This window comes from Cephus cinctus, unplaced genomic scaffold, assembly GCF_000341935.2.
Source record: "Cephus cinctus unplaced genomic scaffold, Ccin1 Ccin1_scaffold0087, whole genome shotgun sequence".
NCBI classification, from domain to species: domain Eukaryota; kingdom Metazoa; phylum Arthropoda; class Insecta; order Hymenoptera; family Cephidae; genus Cephus; species Cephus cinctus.
This window is the reverse complement of record NW_014332826.1, coordinates 585,632-605,463: the sequence shown is the minus strand read 5'-3', so window position 1 is coordinate 605,463 and position 19,832 is coordinate 585,632. Positions and strand designations below refer to the sequence as shown.

General features: G+C 43.1%; 1 protein-coding gene across 10 annotated transcripts in view; it reads left to right on the top strand.

Moving 5' to 3' along the window:
- The window catches only part of LOC107273170 (SAM and SH3 domain-containing protein 1), a 181,574-nt gene that overhangs the window by 145,897 nt on the left and 15,845 nt on the right, over positions 1-19,832 (top strand). For all 10 annotated transcript variants that reach the window (XM_025089349.1, XM_015751094.2, XM_025089335.1 and 7 more), the window contains one exon: positions 9,479-9,618. In XM_025089349.1, coding sequence (XP_024945117.1) covers positions 9,479-9,618 — 140 coding nt within the window. The remainder of the gene's footprint in view (positions 1-9,478; positions 9,619-19,832) is intronic.

Below are 19,832 nucleotides of genomic sequence, written 5' to 3'. Positions count from 1 at the left end.
TTTACTACGCTTCTTAGTCAAGTGCAGATACAGCAGGCTGGCTTCTATCTTGATACGTTAAACTTTGGCGAGTACTCTTTCGTTTTACGAGTGTGTATATACGCTATTGGATTTAATCGAGATTGCGAGATTGTTGTCTGAATTTATTCCTGTACCGTAACGGCAGTAACTGCTATAATAATATGATGATACGTGAGAGATAATATTTCACGAAAATTATTCGCTTCCCCTAACGTTCATTTCAGACGTACAGTCCATTCGCGAATTGAATTTGTTTTTTTTCCACAATTTTGAAAGAGTAACAGGTTTAACAGGTGACACGTGATTTCATATAAAATCACCTAATTACATGGTAAAATAATAAAATCGTAATGTATTTCAGTGCAAAATAATACACGGGGATATTTTGTTACAAAATTTTTATGCAGAGCCACACGTGTGGTTTCCTAGAAACTTTCTTTTCGAACTGTCGAGAAATTACATTCACTTGCCGATTATAGAGAAGAAAGAATGGAAATTCTTTCATAATAGAACGGCGACTCTTTAACGGTAATTTCATATCTCACTTTGAAAGAGATTGTTGAAGCATTATGAAATGAAGAGTTAATCAAGAGGAACTTAATTAACAAAGTACAATACCTCGTTTCGCCGTGGTCGCTTCAATGACGAAGTTTACCATTAGCAATCTGTGTCAGTTCATGATCTAGTCGTTGGTCTGCATTTTGTCTTGTCGCGGCCATGGAAATGCAGAGCCACGTGCTTGCTTCGTGGAAATTCGCCTAGACTCGCGTCAATATCAATTTCATTGTCAATGATGCAAGGTTCCGCTAGTCGGTTTAAGAAGAAAATATCGATCGATACCTATACAGGGTGTCCCAAGATTACCTGACCAACGGGGTATGGCGGTGTTCGGGAGACACCACTGATCACGAAAATGACCTTCACGAGGACGCATCCAGAAATTCATTGCCAGTAAATTGAACATCGGGTGGGAGTTACGTAATTTCCGTTTTACTGGATATACACGGTGCAATCGTTTGTGGGGATTTTTTTTTATGTGGTTTGTTTACCTATGTTCTTATTAGTTTCTTTTTTAATATCGTTTATCGTAAGTATATTGATACGTCAGCAAATGTATAGGGTGTCCCAAAATTACCTGACCAACGGGATATGGCGGTGTTCGGGAGGCACCACTGATCACGAAAATGACCTTCCTTTTGTCCGGAAGGTAATAGTTTTTAAATGGGAGCAGGTCAAAGTTGACCAATCAGAGCGAGGCGTCACGAAAAACGTAGGCACCTACGAACTCTGAGTTTTCTTATCTCGCTTTTGTTTCTCGGTGGCTTGTTTCTTGTTTCTTGTTTCCAATAGGCATGTCTCCGGCTGACGTCATCCTGCCCGAAGCCACTGAGAAACAAAAGCGAGATAAGAAAACTCAGAGTTCGTAGGTGCCTACGTTTCTTTTGACGCCTCCCTTTGATTGGTCAACTTTGACCTGCTCCCATTTAAAAACTATTACCTTCCGGACAAAAGGAAGGTCATTTTCGTGATCAGTGGTGCCTCCCGAACACCGCCATATCCCGTTGGTCAGGTAATTTTGGGACACCCTATACATTTGCTGACGTATCAATATACTTACGATAAACGATATTAAAAAAGAAACTAATAAGAACATAGGTAAACAAACCACATAAAAAAAAATCCCCACAAACGATTGCACCGTGTATATCCAGTAAAACGGAAATTACGTAACTCCCACCCGATGTTCAATTTACTGGCAATGAATTTCTGGATGCGTCCTCGCTTCAGAGGGAATTCAAATAAACATTACTACCACACGTAATAATCATCCCTGTAATTGAACAATCGTATCAAGCGTATAATGATTATCGCTCGGATGCGAGACATAATGACAATTTTTAACGACATTTAAAACGCCCGTTAAATAATTTTGTACTCATCCCCGTTGATTTCCCATCGATTCAAACTTACTCAACGATGCATTACGCGTGGGCGCGACGGTCGTTAGATGAAATTAACGTTCCTGATTTTCCCTGCTCGAGATTTCCCTGCCACCACCGAAACGTTACTCGCGTTATGCTTCGTGATATACGTATAGACATATAGATATATTACAGCGCGAGCTGCAGCTGGATTGGCTGTTAAAACGTCTCAATATCAAATCCGCAGAGTTTTAATGTCCCTCGTAAATCTCCGTGCGACCTCACTTCGCGAAGATATGAACGCTCTTTATAACAGCCCTCAGCCACACCGTTAATACGCGAAAGATCGGCAGGAAACTTGCCGAAGGGATTTGGTAGAGATCGAAAGTCGTGCAGTTGGTACCACTAGCAGGTACACGTATTCTCCACCTGTATGCATTTTGTATGAATTTGCCAACGTCATATTTCGACCCCCTACTCGTGTATGTTTTACAGTTGGTACCAGAATGTAAATACGGTCATTCTCCTGCGTATAGTACCTACCACGTGTACTTAATATAAAGGGTGTATACTCACAATCAGATATGAAATACAGATTGTCTGGTGTGTTTTAATTAAAAACTCTTGCACCGTGCACTTTATTGGAACACTCGGTACTTAGCAGAAACTATCTTGTACGCTGCCCGTATATGGGGACCTGATATTTCCAGGAAATTTCTCAGGCGATAACTACAGAATGAATTGCACCGGAGTCTGAAAGTCTTTGAACTTTTGACTGCCAGTTCTTTATGTTCACTTTGTGGCTGTACAAAGTTATTGAAAGTTGTTCTATGACGAAACTGAACCGTACTTTAAGCGGCTTGAACGATCTTGAGGAATGTTTGTTAGAGTTAGTTTCGATTTGCCATTCTTTTTTTTCCACAATAGCCCATACATTGTAAAGTGATTTAAGTAAATACTTTTGAACGACGTTCCAACTATCCGTAAATCAATTCGATATCAAGTATTGTCCAAACTTGCCAATTTCTCTGAACAACCAATAAGAATTTGCATTGAATCTCTAACGGCATGAAATATGTGGTATGATACCCGTGAAAATTCAACCCCTTGCTCATTTAAGGCATTCGGGGTAAAAGTGTTGCGTCAGCAATACCAACAAAATAAACACCCAACTTTCCCATATGATATATGGAGAAATCTCGTTTCGCATCCTTTCGTCTTACCTACGCATAGTATATAGATATATTGTACAGAATTGTTTAGTTCACTGCACTCTTTCCGTGCCCTTGACAAAAATGCATACCGTATGCCTTATTTATGTTGGTTCGCCAAGTTCGCAAGCTCGTTAGCAGTTAAACGTCCCGCTGTCACTCAATGTATTCTGTACGATTGCACCATGAGAAGATTTCGCCACTATAGAAAATATCCTGACTGTGTACCTAGTAGCTACCATGAGTGCAGCGAGCCATGTCAATATCGATAAGCGTGACTCGACAAGAACAGTAGTAGAGTCCGATACCACGAAGAGAAGGGTGGAAGAAGAAAAAGAAATACACTTGAAGAATAAACAAGAAGATATATATATATATGTCACTCGTCAATCATAATCGCAAAACGTAAAAGGCAGTTAAGTACTTTTTTAGAACATTGACTTGAATTTCTATGCCTGCGCCGTGCGCGTTAACGTTACACCCTACGACCGAAGCATCAGAATACAATCGAATTATCACGACCTCATCACAGCCATTTCTCTCCCGTTTCGCATTCTCTCACCTTGCCTACCTGGATACATCCTGCCATTATACAATACCTTTATGCAAATGACGAACGTTTAATTGCGACTGTTTTGCATACACGGAATGGCGCCGCGACAATCGCCGTTTCACGCCGTTATCCCCCTGCTGACGCGTTTCATGAAAATTGTCGGGCAATAGTCAATAGACGAAGCGTATATGGTCGTACAAACGTGGGAAACAGTACCTATGTGCTTCGTTGTCACTCAACATATATTTTCCATTTGGCGAATGTACTGGTATCAAATGAATTTTAGCATCAGTCAGCTGTCCATTGTACGTATTAATTTTTTTTTAGTATGAATATATAACATTTTTTTGTATTATTATAAAAATGAAATGGACATGCTAACGTCGGGTGATACGCTTGTCTCGAATTACACTGTATACTTTTGGTATGGGAGTTGGTATACGTGACGTTATATATCTAAATTGGTGGCGAGACCCTTCGGTCCGTGTGTTTTACACGAGGGCTGGTGGTGCAAGCCGTGAGACGTATCCCTCGTTGGTTCGAAGTTGCAAGGGTTACCTCGTGGTGTCGCCATGGTAACATGCGTGCACCCGTAAAGGAAAGGCGTGACAAATAGGGAAGTATAGACAATGATGACGCTCTACCACCTCTCGACTCGACTCGAGTCTACCACCTGAAGTGAGTCCGACCGTGCGACACACAAGACTATCCTCAGCACCCGTGCATACTTTGGGGCTGCTCCAGACTTCACACCCTCGCGTTTCAGCTTGTAGGGTACCAGCTTCTTGGATAATGTAGGTAGTGACGCCTTCTATGAAGGCTTTGGTAACCGTAAACCATCAGGAAGAAGAGCGTGCTTGATTAAGGGTTAGACGGGGTCTGGTAGGCTGGGGTAGAGTAACAATTAAACTATTTGTTATTGACGAGGCAAAGATTCATTTGGATTCTACAAATATATCAAGTGGAATTTCAAGTAGATAAGGTGATGGAGAGGTGAAAATTGTTTTATGTAATAAAATTGACTTTTTCCATTTTCATTTCTTATATCTATATCTCATATTGTTATTTTTCCTTATCGTATTTATCTTCGCCGTGCTCTTCGTCAATCTTCACGTAAACAACGTTAGGCCCTGTACACTGAACTGAAATTCTAAAGGCGATTCCCATTAAATTCCTATAGGAGCACCTTTGAACCTGCCCCGCGTCACGTAATGAGTAAGACACAGAGCATAAAGGTGAGCGGAAAGAAAAAAATTGGAAAAAGGCACGGAGGCACGTACTGAAATGAAGTAAATTGTTGAAAGAAGAATGCCATTACACTCGCTCAGTCTCGGTATTTTTGTTCGCCGGAAGGAGCCAAGGAGAATAAAGTGGATTTTAATATCGCTTATTTATTCATGCTTATAGCCCGCTTCGGCCGCTTAAGATTTTCATAATAACAGGCTGCGCGCATCTTGGTATCGTATTATTCGCAAACGATATAGCATTTCTTAAGGTTGTGTCTATGCAAATACGTAAATTTCATTCGTTCCCATAACCATAGAGATACGTGTCTATTCGCAGCATGTCGGAGCATCCTGTTAGAAACTCTCCTCGCTCTATTCGTCTCTATCTAACTGCCATTGCTTCCTCGTGCTCTTTCACGTGCTCTGTCTCGCTTGCTCTCGCACCAAACTCACAGAGCCCGTACGCCTCTATCGTCCCTGTAGGACAATTCTGTTTTTCCGGAATTTTCCCAATTTCAACGTGCCGTGCAGACTTTCGCAGGGGAACAAGGAGGCGTCCCACGTCGCGACGACTATCGCGTCGATTTGTCTGCGAATTTTTATATTTGCAAAGCAAATTTTCCCACATCCCCAGTGAAGCTCTATCCCGTGCACTGCAGATGGTTGCGCGTTACTATCGGCCGTGTAGGTAAGTATCTACTCCGCCTATCCACTTGGTATCTTATGCACGTCCCGCACCTATCCGCCTTCGTATTGGCAGCACTCGTAGGAACTTACGGATTTTTATATCCATAACTCGGCCGTGTAAACCTGACTTCGCAGGAATACGTAAGACGCTTGACCTAGTCCATACGCTCGACGAAATCGAACTTATCGCCGTCTCGTGGACGATCGTTGCACTTTTTACCTATGCAAACTTTTCCTTCGTCATTACTTTCAAAGAATTGGCGAAACGGCAAACTTTCAGCTCGTAGCTATGTTGAAAAACAAAATAAAACAGAATTTAACCACAGGTCCTCAAGTAGCAGTACTTCGAACTCCACTCAATTGTCTACAGGGACTGTCGACTCGTGAAAGAATCATCGTCATTACGCTAATACGCTTAAAGACATATATCATTGTTCTCATGAATCCTCAACGAGGTAATTTATGGTTTCCTTTTAAGAGGAGAAAAAAAAGTAACTCCTGTCACGCGAGATGCCCTATGACCTCCCTTTTCTCGGTTAAATACATCCTCTCGGCTCATGACTATGGCAAAGGGATGAAAAGGCTTTCGCCAACCCCATAATAAAGCATGGTGGTATCCTACTAGGCACGGAAGGCAGGGGAAAAAATGGAATAAAAAAATAAAGGTAGATTTATGTAACGGGGATTCACTAAAATTTGGAAAAGTCCATTTAGCAATGCAGAATGCGACATTCTTCACGAGGGCGAATTTTTCGTATTTCGCGTTATAGCGCTGGTACCACCTAATACCGTGTAAGGGATGGAAGTATAGAAGGGGTTGAAAGACGGTAAACACGTTACAGAGGCACCCAGCCGTAACGGTAATAAAGTCCGACGCCATATTTGTCTCGACCCATGTTATTCTCCTGCATCCCTTACTTTTTACTATGTCCCTAGGTTTTCAGCTAGCACCCATAGGTACTGCGTTATTTCGTTGGTAGCTCTACTGTCAAATGAACGACAGAAAAAAAAATTCCCTAGAACGTCAGAGCGTCGCGGCTCAATTTTCCACATGGCCTGTCAGCTGCCCCACTCGAAATACCGATGTTTAGAATGACGTAGGGGGATGAAGAGAAATTAGTGATAATTCGGTGCATCCCAGTTATGGCTAGTGCACGCGTGTAACCACGTGGACTATCGATAAGGTCTGGATAACATGGCAGCCAGTTGGCCAGCTTTATCTTGGCTGAATGCTGAGCCGGCAGAAACTTCATCTTTCACGCAGACTTGAGTTTTGATACATGTGCTGTTGGAGCGTTTGTTCAATCCCCGTCATACCTATATATATACATATATATATAATGTATATTTCCACCCTTCACTTCATTTTTCCTCATTCCTTACGTTCCTTTCTTTCTTCTATTCCTTTCTCAGATTCTCAATTTCTCCCTATATCCGTACGGCCATTCCAGTATTGGACCATGCGTATATAGGCAGGTTTATTTTTATTCCATACGATTCATTCGATTGAACATGACTTGCGGTTACAGCCGACGATATATTTCCAATATTACAGGCCGACATTCCACCATCCCGAGAATCCTTCTGTATTCTTTTATCATATCGTTATACTTGTGTCTCTGGAGAAGATGTTACTGCCATTGATACACCAGTTTATATATGTATATACTTAGTCTGCAAGTAAAGTACAAAGAAACGAGCCAATGAAAATAATGGCGATTCTCAAACGATCGCGATTTTATCGCTGTGTGTTTGCCTTTAGGATACCTCACGTACAATTTTCTTTATTTTCATGAAAGATGACCCGCTGCTACGATTCGTTTATAGGGAACCGACGAAAAAAAATTCTCGGTGATGAGTGCGACCGTTCAGCTGGGCGCCATTCGTTCACGTCGACGAAAGAAGTTCTCGTGTAAACGCTGAAAATTTGATGTGTCTTTCACTCGCATTTATCCTTCGTAGTAGTCTCTTTTCTTCTTTTTCTTCTATTTTCTTCTCTCTCTTTCTCTCTCGTTACTTGAGAAACATGGAAATTGCAGTCGGCCGAATTCAGCGATACAGAAGCACCAGCGACATTCTGTTAGGTAATATCGAGATACACGAAGCCTACACGGCCCTGAGTATTTATGTAATATTATGCTCATTATATATTAAACTTACCTTTTGAATTTTCCCGCCATATAACACGCTTTAATAACACGTCAATGTAATCTCTTGTCTGGTATGCACATTGGTGTAATTTTGTACGTGACTGCATGCATAATATGTATAATAATTAGGATATAACATTGTTCTAACGAGGCATTTCATCGTTCAGAACCATTATGGTTAGTTATTAATTAATGCTTTATTCGCGACCCTTAATTAACATATCAAAGTATGGATTATTATCGTTGCTAATATCCTACTGGTCATCTCCATGCATTACGCAACGGTTACATTCTTCCAGGCGTGGTAACAACGCATGATTAAGTTTTTTTATTAACTATAGCGAATTACCAAAAAAATTTCATCTAAAAATGACCATCGAAATATTCGGTTTTTATTCATTTTTTTTTTCCATTAAATTTTCTGTATACCCAGACGCTTTAGCGTAATTGCAGACTCGCGCCTGCCCTTAGACAGACCCGTACAATGTTTACGATTAACTGACCCCGCATCTACTTACCTAAAGGGGAAAAGACCTTTCCCGGCTTTAACGTATAAGCCTATCAGGGATCATTCACAATGCGCGCTATGCCCAATCCTCGAATATGATCTTTGTCATGGAATCAGATTAGCTCGAATCTGCCTCGTCGTTAATTAAATATAGATATTGACATTGATAGGCCATTGTGTATTGAATAGGCTGGGTTAATGAACGCCTGGCGCGTTATTCATTGCCGAGTAGAATCATTGATATCGAGTATGAAACTCGTTGGGTTATTAGCGAAATTGGATGATCCATATACATGATAATAATGAATTCATTTTTTAACTACCCATCTTGTCATTGTATAAAGTAAAGGTTCGAAGCGTCTATGCTTTGGGGTTAATAGTGACGAACGGATTATTTCTGTTATCGGGGTTGAGTGAATTTTACAAAAAAGCAGCAGCCGTTGATTTTCTAAGAGAAATTGAACAATAAGCCGGCGGCTATTTAGCGAAAGCAATATTTTAATGGAATTCAGACGTTAAGGAGAAGAGTCATCCTTGAGCAACTTGAATTCCCGATTCCATCAACGAATCAAATAGTCAGACACTTCTATGATTTTCGCTTTCCTTTCCTCTCTCCCTCACTCTTGCCAACTTTCATTCATATATTTTCACGCTCGCAGCATCTGTCTCTCCTTCTCATATTCTCCCTTTCTATTTCCCGTTATACTTTTACTCTATTTTCTCTTCGCTCGTTCCTCGTATTCATTTTTACTCAGACCAACACTGCGCGTACTCGTCTACGGGCACTCCCTTTGCATACCATTAGAATTATAAATTTATCATGCATCAAGGCGAACTTGCTCGCGACGATATAAACGCGACTTTGAGAATCCTTATATCCTGATAAAGAAGCAGTAGTGACGTCACTCTTTATTTGATATCGCACTAAGTGTCAATTTCAAATATCCTTCTGGCCTCAGCTTTAAGCTCCCACTCCTCGTAACGTTTTGGCGGGACGCACTCAACGTGAGCTTTTGTCTCCCGGGTAGACGCAGGGACGGAACAAGAAGTGAAAAGACTCGAACGAAGAAAAGAGAAACGTATGAAAGTTATTAGCCGAACGCGTTCAAAGAATTTGTACTGATGGTGAAAATTCGTTCTTCTGAAAATGGCTATCTTTTTTTAAGCAATTTAAGTCACCCTCGAACGTTTTTGTTCCAGAGCAAGGCCAGAATACGAGCAAAAAGAAAACAACTTTCTCGAAGTTGCTCCGAGGGCTAAAGACACACAGGAAAGAAAAACAGGGTCAAACGCAGGGCTCGCCGAGGCACGGTCGTGCCAGAATGGGTGTACCTCAGAGAGTAAGTATATAAAGTTTTCGAATTGTACGATATAGCATCGGAGTAGAATAAATTTTATTTGTATAAAAAATTTAAAAAAAAAAAAGAAAAAACGAAGAATCACCATCGATCCAAGGTGCGGACGAATGCACGGGTACGCGCTCGCTTCCCCGTGAAAATTCGTGTCGGTCGTCGCGATTCATATTTCCGTGACGTTAAAAAAAATCGCTCGTAAATCTATTCAGCGTAATTGCGTAGCGCGAAGTTTTTCGTTGGTCGCGACTAAATATTAAATAAACCACGAGCCAGCCAAAACTACCGTAGCCCATTCAAAACCCAGCAACAATATAGAAATTCTCTTTGCTGTAGGTCGTGGTGGATTTTATCGACCGGCTGACAAGGGTGAAAAGAAACGCAGTGACGAAGGGGCCGGTTGGTACTATCCACTTGGACGTTTTAAATCGCGACTAGTAAATTCGAGCTTGTCATTATTATTTTTTTTATTCATTTAATTTATATCCTCGTTGTCTCTGTGAATAGATTATTCTATTATCAGCCTAACGAATCGCTTGCGAATCATTGTTGTTGGTAATACAAAGGAGATGGGCTAGTCGCGATTCTTTGCTATATTTATTACGTATAAAAGTACTCGGTGCTCCATTCTCCTGGTGCGTCTAATTATAATACCAGTCTAGCAAGTTGGCTGCCCTTGCACGGCATTCGACTCTCCCATTCTGGTTATCTTGAATACCATGCAAGAGAGAAACTCGTCCCATTCAAAAAGCTCACGTCGATGAACGATATACTTTCCACGAATCTGTATATATATCTATATATGTACATATAAAGATTATACATAAACCAGCGAATCGGCTTACCTATATCCAAGTACCTATAGTATGTTCAACAGTAACCGGATGACGGTAGAATCTTAATGGAACTCTAAATGGCAAATTTGGGTTTAGGGTAACTTAAAAGGGATGGTACTGGAGAGATATTGTTTATTGACTTGGTTACACGTCTCGGGAGACCACGGTTCACGCCCAGAGGGTTTCGCGGAGCGTCGTTTGTTCCCCCCAGAACCAACCGCCTGGAGAGCAATTCGTAATTAACAAGTATTCAAGAAAACCAATGACGCGTCCCGAGGACTTCGTCATTATCGGCTCCGCGGTCCCTTTAGAAAGTCTATCCTTGCCGAACTCGAAATATCAGTACCCCGATAGAAGCGTGTACGTATAAAAGATCGCTAGAGAGAATCGATAACAAGCTTCAATGATTTAGGGAAGGAACGGCCCAAACCAAGCTGGATCATTGATCCGATTTAGATATCGACACGATCGTAGATCAGAATGGGACTGGACAATGGACTCGTTAGAGTCCGACGCAATCGATCTCAATTTACCCACATCGACCGGACGCAATTATCATATTTGCCCAAAGCCATCGCGCTCCTCGTTATCCTTTTTTTTATGCTCATTCGAAGCGACGAGATCGCGCTTTGACGTAAAAAAAAGGGAGACGGCAAGTGTCACAGAGGGGGTTCGGAGGCAGGCGCAGGAGGCTCGAGTGGTTGCAACAGATTTTTTTTCGTTCAACCCTCAAGCAGTATCCTCGCGTAGACACTCGACTCGACGATTTCCTCTCGCGCCAGGTAAAGTGCTCGCGGTCTACTGGTTGCAAAAAATAGAGGAAAAAGAAGCGAGAAAAAGGAAATATTTAATGTTCTAGGGACTTTGGGTGAAAGCTGCTGCTGCTGCGTCTATGGCGGCTGGACCCGGTATAGATACGACGTCCTGTCGTATGTCGCTATGTGTAAATTGAATTATGCCGAAGGGAATGAGTTATGCGGCGGGGTAGCGAGAGACTGTGGTTTTCGCAGGGGCAAGAGATCATCCGAGTCGGTCAGCTACTTCACTGAATAGAGAAGCTGCCCACCTCTAGAGGGTCCATTTGACGTGCAGACGGGCTTTGATCATCTCTCTGCTCTCGTGCCTAGGCTATCGCCACTCGTGTCCTGACGCGGTGCAGCTCAAGTCCGATGTTGCTATACTATGCACGTACATATATGTTATACCAAAGCGCACACGATGATACCGCAGCTTTTCATTTCGCCTGCGGGCTGTAATGGAGGTCAGCAGTGTCTGCGAATTCTCTGAGGATCCGGTTACCTGGAATATTGTAACTGTCAGTGACGATGCGGCAGTGGCGACTCGACAGGACCGCAATGTCATTCGTCTTCCTTTCATGTGGCTGCAATACGTCAATATTGAAATGCAAAATCGACATTGTTGTTCGTAGCTAAATTTCGCTATGATGATCATGACGCATTTCACTATAACCCTCTGGACATTCGAGGTACCCTGTTGGAGCAGCTTCATTTTATTCTGCCGTATATCGTCTTACTGCTCTCGCGTACCGTAAACGGTGGCTCGTCCTGGAGGGATGCAAATGCACCATCCGTTTTACGGCGTCGGTTCACGCGGTTGACCGAAGAGACTTCCGTTAGTGAAAGTCTTTGGGTTCCGTAATGCCGGGAAATTTGCTACGGTCCTCTTAATGGGGTGGCTTTGAGAACGTCGCGACGGAGACGTCGAAGGACTTAGGCAAGCTGGAATAGCCTGCGGCGGGTATACCCTTTCTCTCTCCTGCGGATGTCCTGTGAGCGTCGCGACGGACTGTACTCACCTTGCGTCGTAGGTATCTCTATGCGAGGTTGGGTTGGATCTTGCGAAACAGGAAGGTATCTTGAAAAAAAAGAAAAGAGAGGTAAATAATAAAATAGCATAATTATTCTTGAGAAAAACAGTAAACACCCGCGCTCGGAGCATTCCTAAACATAAACAAGACGGACCGCTCGCTTTATATGCTAATGTTAAAAGCTAGGGGAGGGAGCGTGAAATACACTCAGCTGTTAACCCCGTGACCCTAGCCGTTACGGCAACTCGCGTTTTGCTAGGCAGTAACGGCCTCGTTTAAATAGAGATATACCTAATTTGAATTAAAAGTGACTGCAGATATGATTTGGAAACAAACCCCTCGGCCAACAATCATTTCGCCCTCTTGAACCGCAGAAAACTGTCGTAAAAACTTTTCGTACGTATAATTCTCATTAAAGTGAAATCGTATTTCTTCTTGATAAGAAATACAGCGTCTTTCTAGTCTCTTTTAAATCAAATAACAGTTCAAATTGCGCGCCAAAGTCTACACTAGAATAATCCAGCCTATGCAACGTCTCTATAGCATTTCTACCCCTTAAAAGAATATGTGTTTCTCTATGCTACAGTATGGGTCCGTATACAGGTGGCCATAAGTCCATTAAATTCGCTGAGCGTAAAACTGTGTAGTGCCGTTAAGATAAAAAGTATAACAGCACCCTAGGAGGTCCGGGGAGGAAGGAGAGAAAGGAAAAGAGAGAGAGAGAGCATGGAAAACTAAGGGAAACCTTTCGAGCCGTGCCGTTTTAACAGCGGCTTATGGTTGCTCCCGGCTCATTGGTCTTACGTTGAACCGATACCAACCGCCTTCTTTGCGAGGACTGCTTTACATATACTGACGCTTGTATCGTTGAACTGAGCCAGCACTAAAAACTTATGGCGCCGTTAAGCAGATCTACGGTAGTCAAGGGTTAACTGCTTCTATATCTCCATTAGCCAGCCATTTCTTTCCCGGTCAAACCCGCCCATCCGCTACCGTATAAGCGCCCGTAAACATTTCCGAAATTCGAAGCCTCCAAGTAAACCTACGGAGACGGTCCCTCGCTTCTTCGTCTCGGAGCGCAAGCGCTCTGAAGGTCACTGACATTGCTGAGGGCGAGCCTTAAAGGGGGTAGAACCGGCGGTTTTGTCGAACTCGCGAGCCAACCGTATCTCTGGCATCGATCGTCCTATCGCTGTGTCACGATCTCTTGAAATTATCCGCGAGAACGAGTACTGCGAGTCAACGCGAACGGCATCAGATGGACGGAAAGAAAAAGAAATAACATTGTTTTCTTAGTCGGATACTCGAAGTCGTGTTTTCCGATTGACATGGATTGTTGATCGTAAAGTCGAAGTCGCTTAATGGCCGGGAAGCCGTAGAAATGGGGATTGCGTACTGTATATACGTATATACACTTTCAACTGTTTCTACCCTATAGCAACATATGTAGGTACAGAGGGTGCGTTTCCATAGGGTAGTATACGTGGCCGATATACCAATGAAACTTTATGGTCCTAATACAATCTTGCGTTATCAGCAGGTAGCAACCTGACAATAAAGGCCGACAGACGCGCAAATGCAAGGATCTTATCACTCAGGTAAAAGGGCACGAAGCCTATTCCTGCTTGTAATTTCGGTAATTTCCCAACGTTGCCCAAAGTTTAGTTCCTCGAATGACCGGCAGGGCCATGCATTTCAATGCGATGCTGCTGTATGTACACATCCCTAAGTGATTCTGGATTGTAATATATTATAGTTGCTTATAAGACATTTATTCGCGATGGTTAACAATTTACTAATTTTGCCATATATATAAAAGAATAAAATAAATGAACAATCAGAATTTGCAAGATATATTATAACTATAGTCTTTAATAGCACATGCCTCAATAGACCGGTTCCTCGCATACACACATGCATTCACACTAAAACATCCATATTCGCAATATTAATTATTTAATTATAGTTTTCTTTTATGAATCTGCCATTTGATAAAATAGATATACTCCTATCTTATTACGCACTTAGGGCAGCGAGACACTTTATAATCGAAATAGAACATGTTATAAGAGACTGATAATAAAAATATGAATAAATATAATTATGTAATAAATACGTCTTGTAGATTTCAGCGGGTGGATGATGTATCTCCCTTGTCTTAGTCGTCTCGGTATTCTTTCATTTGTTCCTTTGATTCCAGTATGATTATAGGATCCACATGCTGCAATATATTTCCAATTATGAATGGATCCTTTTTATCTTGCGATATAATTTCAATTAGGAGTGGATCTTTTTTTATAGTAGATCATTTCCCAAAAATATTTATTCTGCTTCAGATTTTATCTAATGGCCAATACTTATTGTCTTGCACGATATTATACTTTCAACGGTCGACTCTCTAAGCGAAGAGACTCCAGTCAAGAGAGACTCCAGCAAGCATCAATTTGCCAGATACGACTAATACAGGGCAGGGGGAAATTCAACCAGTGACACCGCTCGTCAATTCCTTATACTAATTACAATTGAACTCGCAGGGAACTCCCTGGGTAAACGCACGTTACAGGATTGATGCGCTAATGACTGGTTCACATTCATTGCAGCGAACGTAAGCCAGTACCTTTCTCCGGTCTCTCCCCCCTAGTTTGCCACGTTCGTTTATCAGGACGCCTTCGCGGATTCTTTCCATAGATAAAGCGTCTCCAGTCCTACCTTACCCTTTACTCCTTTATTCAGCAATTTACTTGTCTCTTTCTCTCTCTCTCGCCTCTTCTCCTCCACGTAACCTTCCTCCATCTATTCTATATACGCACAGACAGATCCTCTCTCGATTGTTCCAAACGTCAAGGGGTACGAGAGGCAGAGGGTTGCCATGCCCAGAATGATTTTCCTGGATAGGGTTAGCTGACAAAGCAATACGGCACTGCCATCGCCACGCTCGAATGGTTAACGTTGCACGGTTAGCACAGTTTGCATTTTGTATGCAAATTATAGCGCAGCATAGCTACGCGATTGCAAATGCCCCTCGACGCGCTAACGAAGAGAGTTGACGTGAATCAGGATCGAGGGTGTCCCGTTTCGAGGGAAGGTTAACGTAGGTGTGCCAAGGGAAGGCAAAGAGAAGAAGAGGGAAAAAACACATGGCAGACAGTCACGGGGAAAGGTACAAGTGCGATCGATGATACGTTCCTATACGTTCGTCCCTTGAGCTTGGCTTTATCACCCATTGCACCCTATACGTATAGCCCCTTCTTCTCCACTAGGAACTTCCACCTCCTCCTTCACCCTCCCGCCGCCTCTTCTCGTGTTCGCTGCTTCAATGTCACGGCCTCTACAATTTTCTTGTCTGAGCACCAGACCCGACCTTTTGAACCTAGCTTTTCTAATTAGTAAATGCACGTCTTAAAACTAGGCATCGCCCTCTCAGAGAGCTCCTGGCTGCTGCGGCGCTTCTGCTTTATGCTCTGCAGCTTGCTGGTGGCTTAGCTTCGTCTCCTTGGAATTAGAATATTTATGGCTTTTTAATGGCCGACTTGAGACAACGAGCGTGATACCGGACCGGGTCTCCTTAAGATCGGCTTGCACTTTTTTTTTGGCGACCATCGAACGGACTTAATTAGGAAGACGGTACTATCGTTCTCGACCACCCTACCGAGAGACTGTCTCTCTCGCTCTCTAAATCCTTTTATCATTTTCCTCGACTTGTCCCTTTCCTTTTTTCTCTTTATCTGCCTCCTTGCACTCTGCGTACCTCCTTTCTCCCTTTGTATTACGGCGACTCTTCTGACGGTTCGTTCATCGCGCCATACGCTTCGCTACCGGAAGTCCTCGACGACTGAAGCGCCGTTAAAATCCTCTGAGGATTTCTCGTCCGCTCCGTCGCGTCGCGGCCATTCTTCCATCGTCATTATTTCTATTGTTCTTTCGTGTCTCCCGAATTATTCTCCGATTGTATAATGCGTATATACATATATACGGTCACTACCGCATCACTTTACGCCTCTTTTGCACTTTATTTTTGGATACGAATTCCTTCGTTAGCTCGAGCATCGCTCCCTTCACTGACAAGTAACAGCTGCGGCTTTGAGGCTCGTAATGGTTTCTGCCTCGGCAAGACGCTAGCTCCGCGTCTTGCCGCTTTGGACTCTGCTTAATTAAACAAGATATCAGTACCTCGGGCCAGTCTTTTCAGACCTTTCTTATCCCGGTACTCTTGAGCGATCTCAGACGCTCCGTAGACTTCTCGAGGGTAGAGATGGCCCTCGGGATGGTTGTGCGAGCAGGCTAAGAAGGGGCGGCAGGAGGGCCAGAAGCGTCTTAACAAAGTCCCGAAATTTCTTTTTTAGACGCTTTGTCTCTGGACCTTCTTTTTTCGGCAAATTGCTGGTCCTCGACAAAGTGTTCTATAGCGCCTAAAGACGCTGGAAGGAACAACGAAAATACCTTCCAACCCGACCACGAAGTATCTAATGTACGATATGTGCGCCAGATGACGATCTTTCCGAACCTCTGTCAAATTCGTCATTAATTCGAACAAATATTCCGAGTATCGCTATGACAGTGAATTTACGAAAATACTTTCTGTGTGAAAGAGGCTCGCGTTTGCATCACGATAAAGTTATACACGGAGCTTACCACTTGCGCGTTCAGGGATTATGATATAAACAGGTTATTCCTGGCCGCAATGACATTGTAATCTACGGCACTTTAGCCGGCTGGCTAGTTTGTCGGTGAAACCGTTTAGAACGCCCATATCACCGATAAGGATAAAAAGGAAGTACTGCAAGCAGTGCATTAGCTGCTCTCACGTAAGTAATCATGAAAGCAATCAAGATTGAATATATCAACGATATAAAGTACATGTATACATATATAGTGTGTATATATACATATAAAGTTTTCGTTATTTAACGCGAATCTTTCAAGGCTTTCAGCCATCCACAAATTACCTACTTGGACTCCCTAGCGAAATTTCTCTCTGTAAATGATTTCTCTCTGTCCAAGTATGGTGGTAATGGACCAAGGGTAAAAAAGAATCTTATAAAAGTTCGCGCAACGCGGTCCCTCTTAAAGCGAGGAAACACTCTCACTTTGGATAACAACCATCCTCCAAGCACCATGACGAATCGTACGGATGCTCGTGTGACAACGTATCTCGTTTCTTGGCATTTTATTTCGTATCGGTAAAGAATATAGTCCTTTTGCGATATTCATGAAAATCTAGAAAAGAAATCGTGATGCGTGTACACCGTTCGCACCTTACCTCCTCCCGAGGATGGCAAAAGCGGTAAACCTCTCGACACAGCCGGAAAGAGGACATAACATTCTCAAGGTGTAAAGTCGATACGGATGCTACGCGTGCGATACGTTTGAACGTTGTACGAAAAGGATCTAAGAGTCTCTGAAAGCTTGCTTGGAAGGCCTTTGCGAAGACGTAGGTCGTGCCTGAAAGTTTAATGCCCGTTTCAGTGTCGAGTAGACGTCGATGCTTTTCCCTCTGACTTTTCGTAATTTTAGCATCAGATTTTCGCTGACTTGAGCCGATCTCGCGATCTATTACTTAACGATGCCCGAGGCTGCGTGGCACCTGCTGCTTCATAAAGTGGCCGTTTTACGTGTAAATGATAAATTGGGATCGATGGATGTCAACGGGATAACCGTTTTACTATTATTTTGACAGTATTACTTATTGCTGGGCGCATACAGTCACGAGTATACTCGGAACTTCCGGTTTTCAATAATACACACGACGTCCCAAGTTACGACGGCTTTTCATCCGCATATAAATTCAATTGGACATATTTCACTAGTCACGGACATCTTGCAAAGTCCGGGCTGATCCTAAACTGCAATTGCGACGAGGAGCGTCGACGTGAACCTTAAGTGCGCGGCAATAAGTTTTATTCGGCAAAGTAGTTCGCATATTTGCATATAATTTCACTTGGACTCTCGAGATTCTCGGTTATGGGTTTTTACGATTGTGCTTGAAAGTATTCCTGATCTAACTCTCTATGCAGCGGGAAGTCACGAAATATTCAAATGACCACGATTACGGCGTCCGTTTTTTTCGGGGAATTGCCATTAGGCTGAACTTCCCGTGGATATGCTTATATACACACACCAGTGCTGCCATCTGTACTTGACCCTTAGCTATGTAACGTCGTCTTCAGGAATCTCTAGCAATTCTTTCGGGCAGCTGCTACCGAAGGCAGGTGGAGCACTTGGCGAGTCACGCGTTACGGCACTGATAGTAAAATCGAAATAACGACCTCCTCGTTATCGCGAAATTAGATCACGCGGCAGGGAAATTGCATTTCTTACGCTGAGAAACTCCCTATCGCCGTTCTCTTTATCCCTGTATACCCTTTCCTGTTCGGTCGCTATTCCTTGGCTCCAGTCTAGTACCGCCTTCTCCCTCTCCCTCTCTCTCTCTCTCTCTCTCACTCTTACTCTCACTAAAGTAATAACCGTCCCTCCTACCCCTGACACGTAACCTACGTAATTAGCCGCGAAACTTTCAAGGTTGAATACCCACCTAGAAAATAGTACCCGAGCCGTACGGCAGAGCCCGTAGAGGGCCGAAGCCCAGAGCCCGTAAGCTACTTAAGAGCATTTGCATGAAATACGATCGGCAGGAAACACCTACGGACGCCTTTCGTGCCGTAAAACATTTTGACGAGCACCGAGTTAGGTATGTACCTTTTCCACGGCTCAACTTTAACGTCGAGCCTGCCCATTTGCAAGCTAAGTTCTCAGAGTACCTCGAGAAGGTCAAACGTTTCAAGTTGGATTTTTCACTAGGAGCTACGACAGTCTCGAGTCAGCTATCCCATAGGAACTCCTCTTGCTTGTCTTCTTTGGAAAAAAAAAGGAAACTATTTACCTTCTTAAAGGTATACATTGATCTTGATACGGACCGCTGAGATACGATAGGAATAAATACTAGCTGGACCAAAAAAGAGATGCTGCAGTAGCAAGTGGAAAAGTCCGTATACGTGCATAGACATTTTTCTTCAACCCAAGGAACGAGTAACGATCCTGTCTTGCGCAAGGTGGACTCCAGTAGGTTTCACCCTATCCTAGCCGGAACTACGTCTGTGGGATGTGCCAGTCGTAAAACTAAAATATCCAAATACCCGAAAGACCACACGTCTCCGAGTAGTCAAGTTACCCTGCTGGTCTACCTAGTGACGTGGAGTTACGTCTGAGCAGAGAACGAACGTGTCTTTCGCCCAAGATATCACCACTATCCTGCAACGAAGTGTCCATATCTCGCTCAAGTTATACCCGTATCCCACTACCTTTATTACGTCTCGTAGTTTCGTCTCTGATGACTGCCGTATGCCGTAACACGCGTATATACTACGTATATGATAACCAGGAAGTAACGAAGCTCAAATTCAAGCCTTGTTGGACACTTACAATACATCACTCTCTCGAGCAAATAAGGCAAATGTATAAAGCCTGTTGGCACGTAGGAACTCTGAGTCGCTTATCTTCTCACCTCTGCGCCTCCCATTCTTCATGCTGCTTTAAGTATC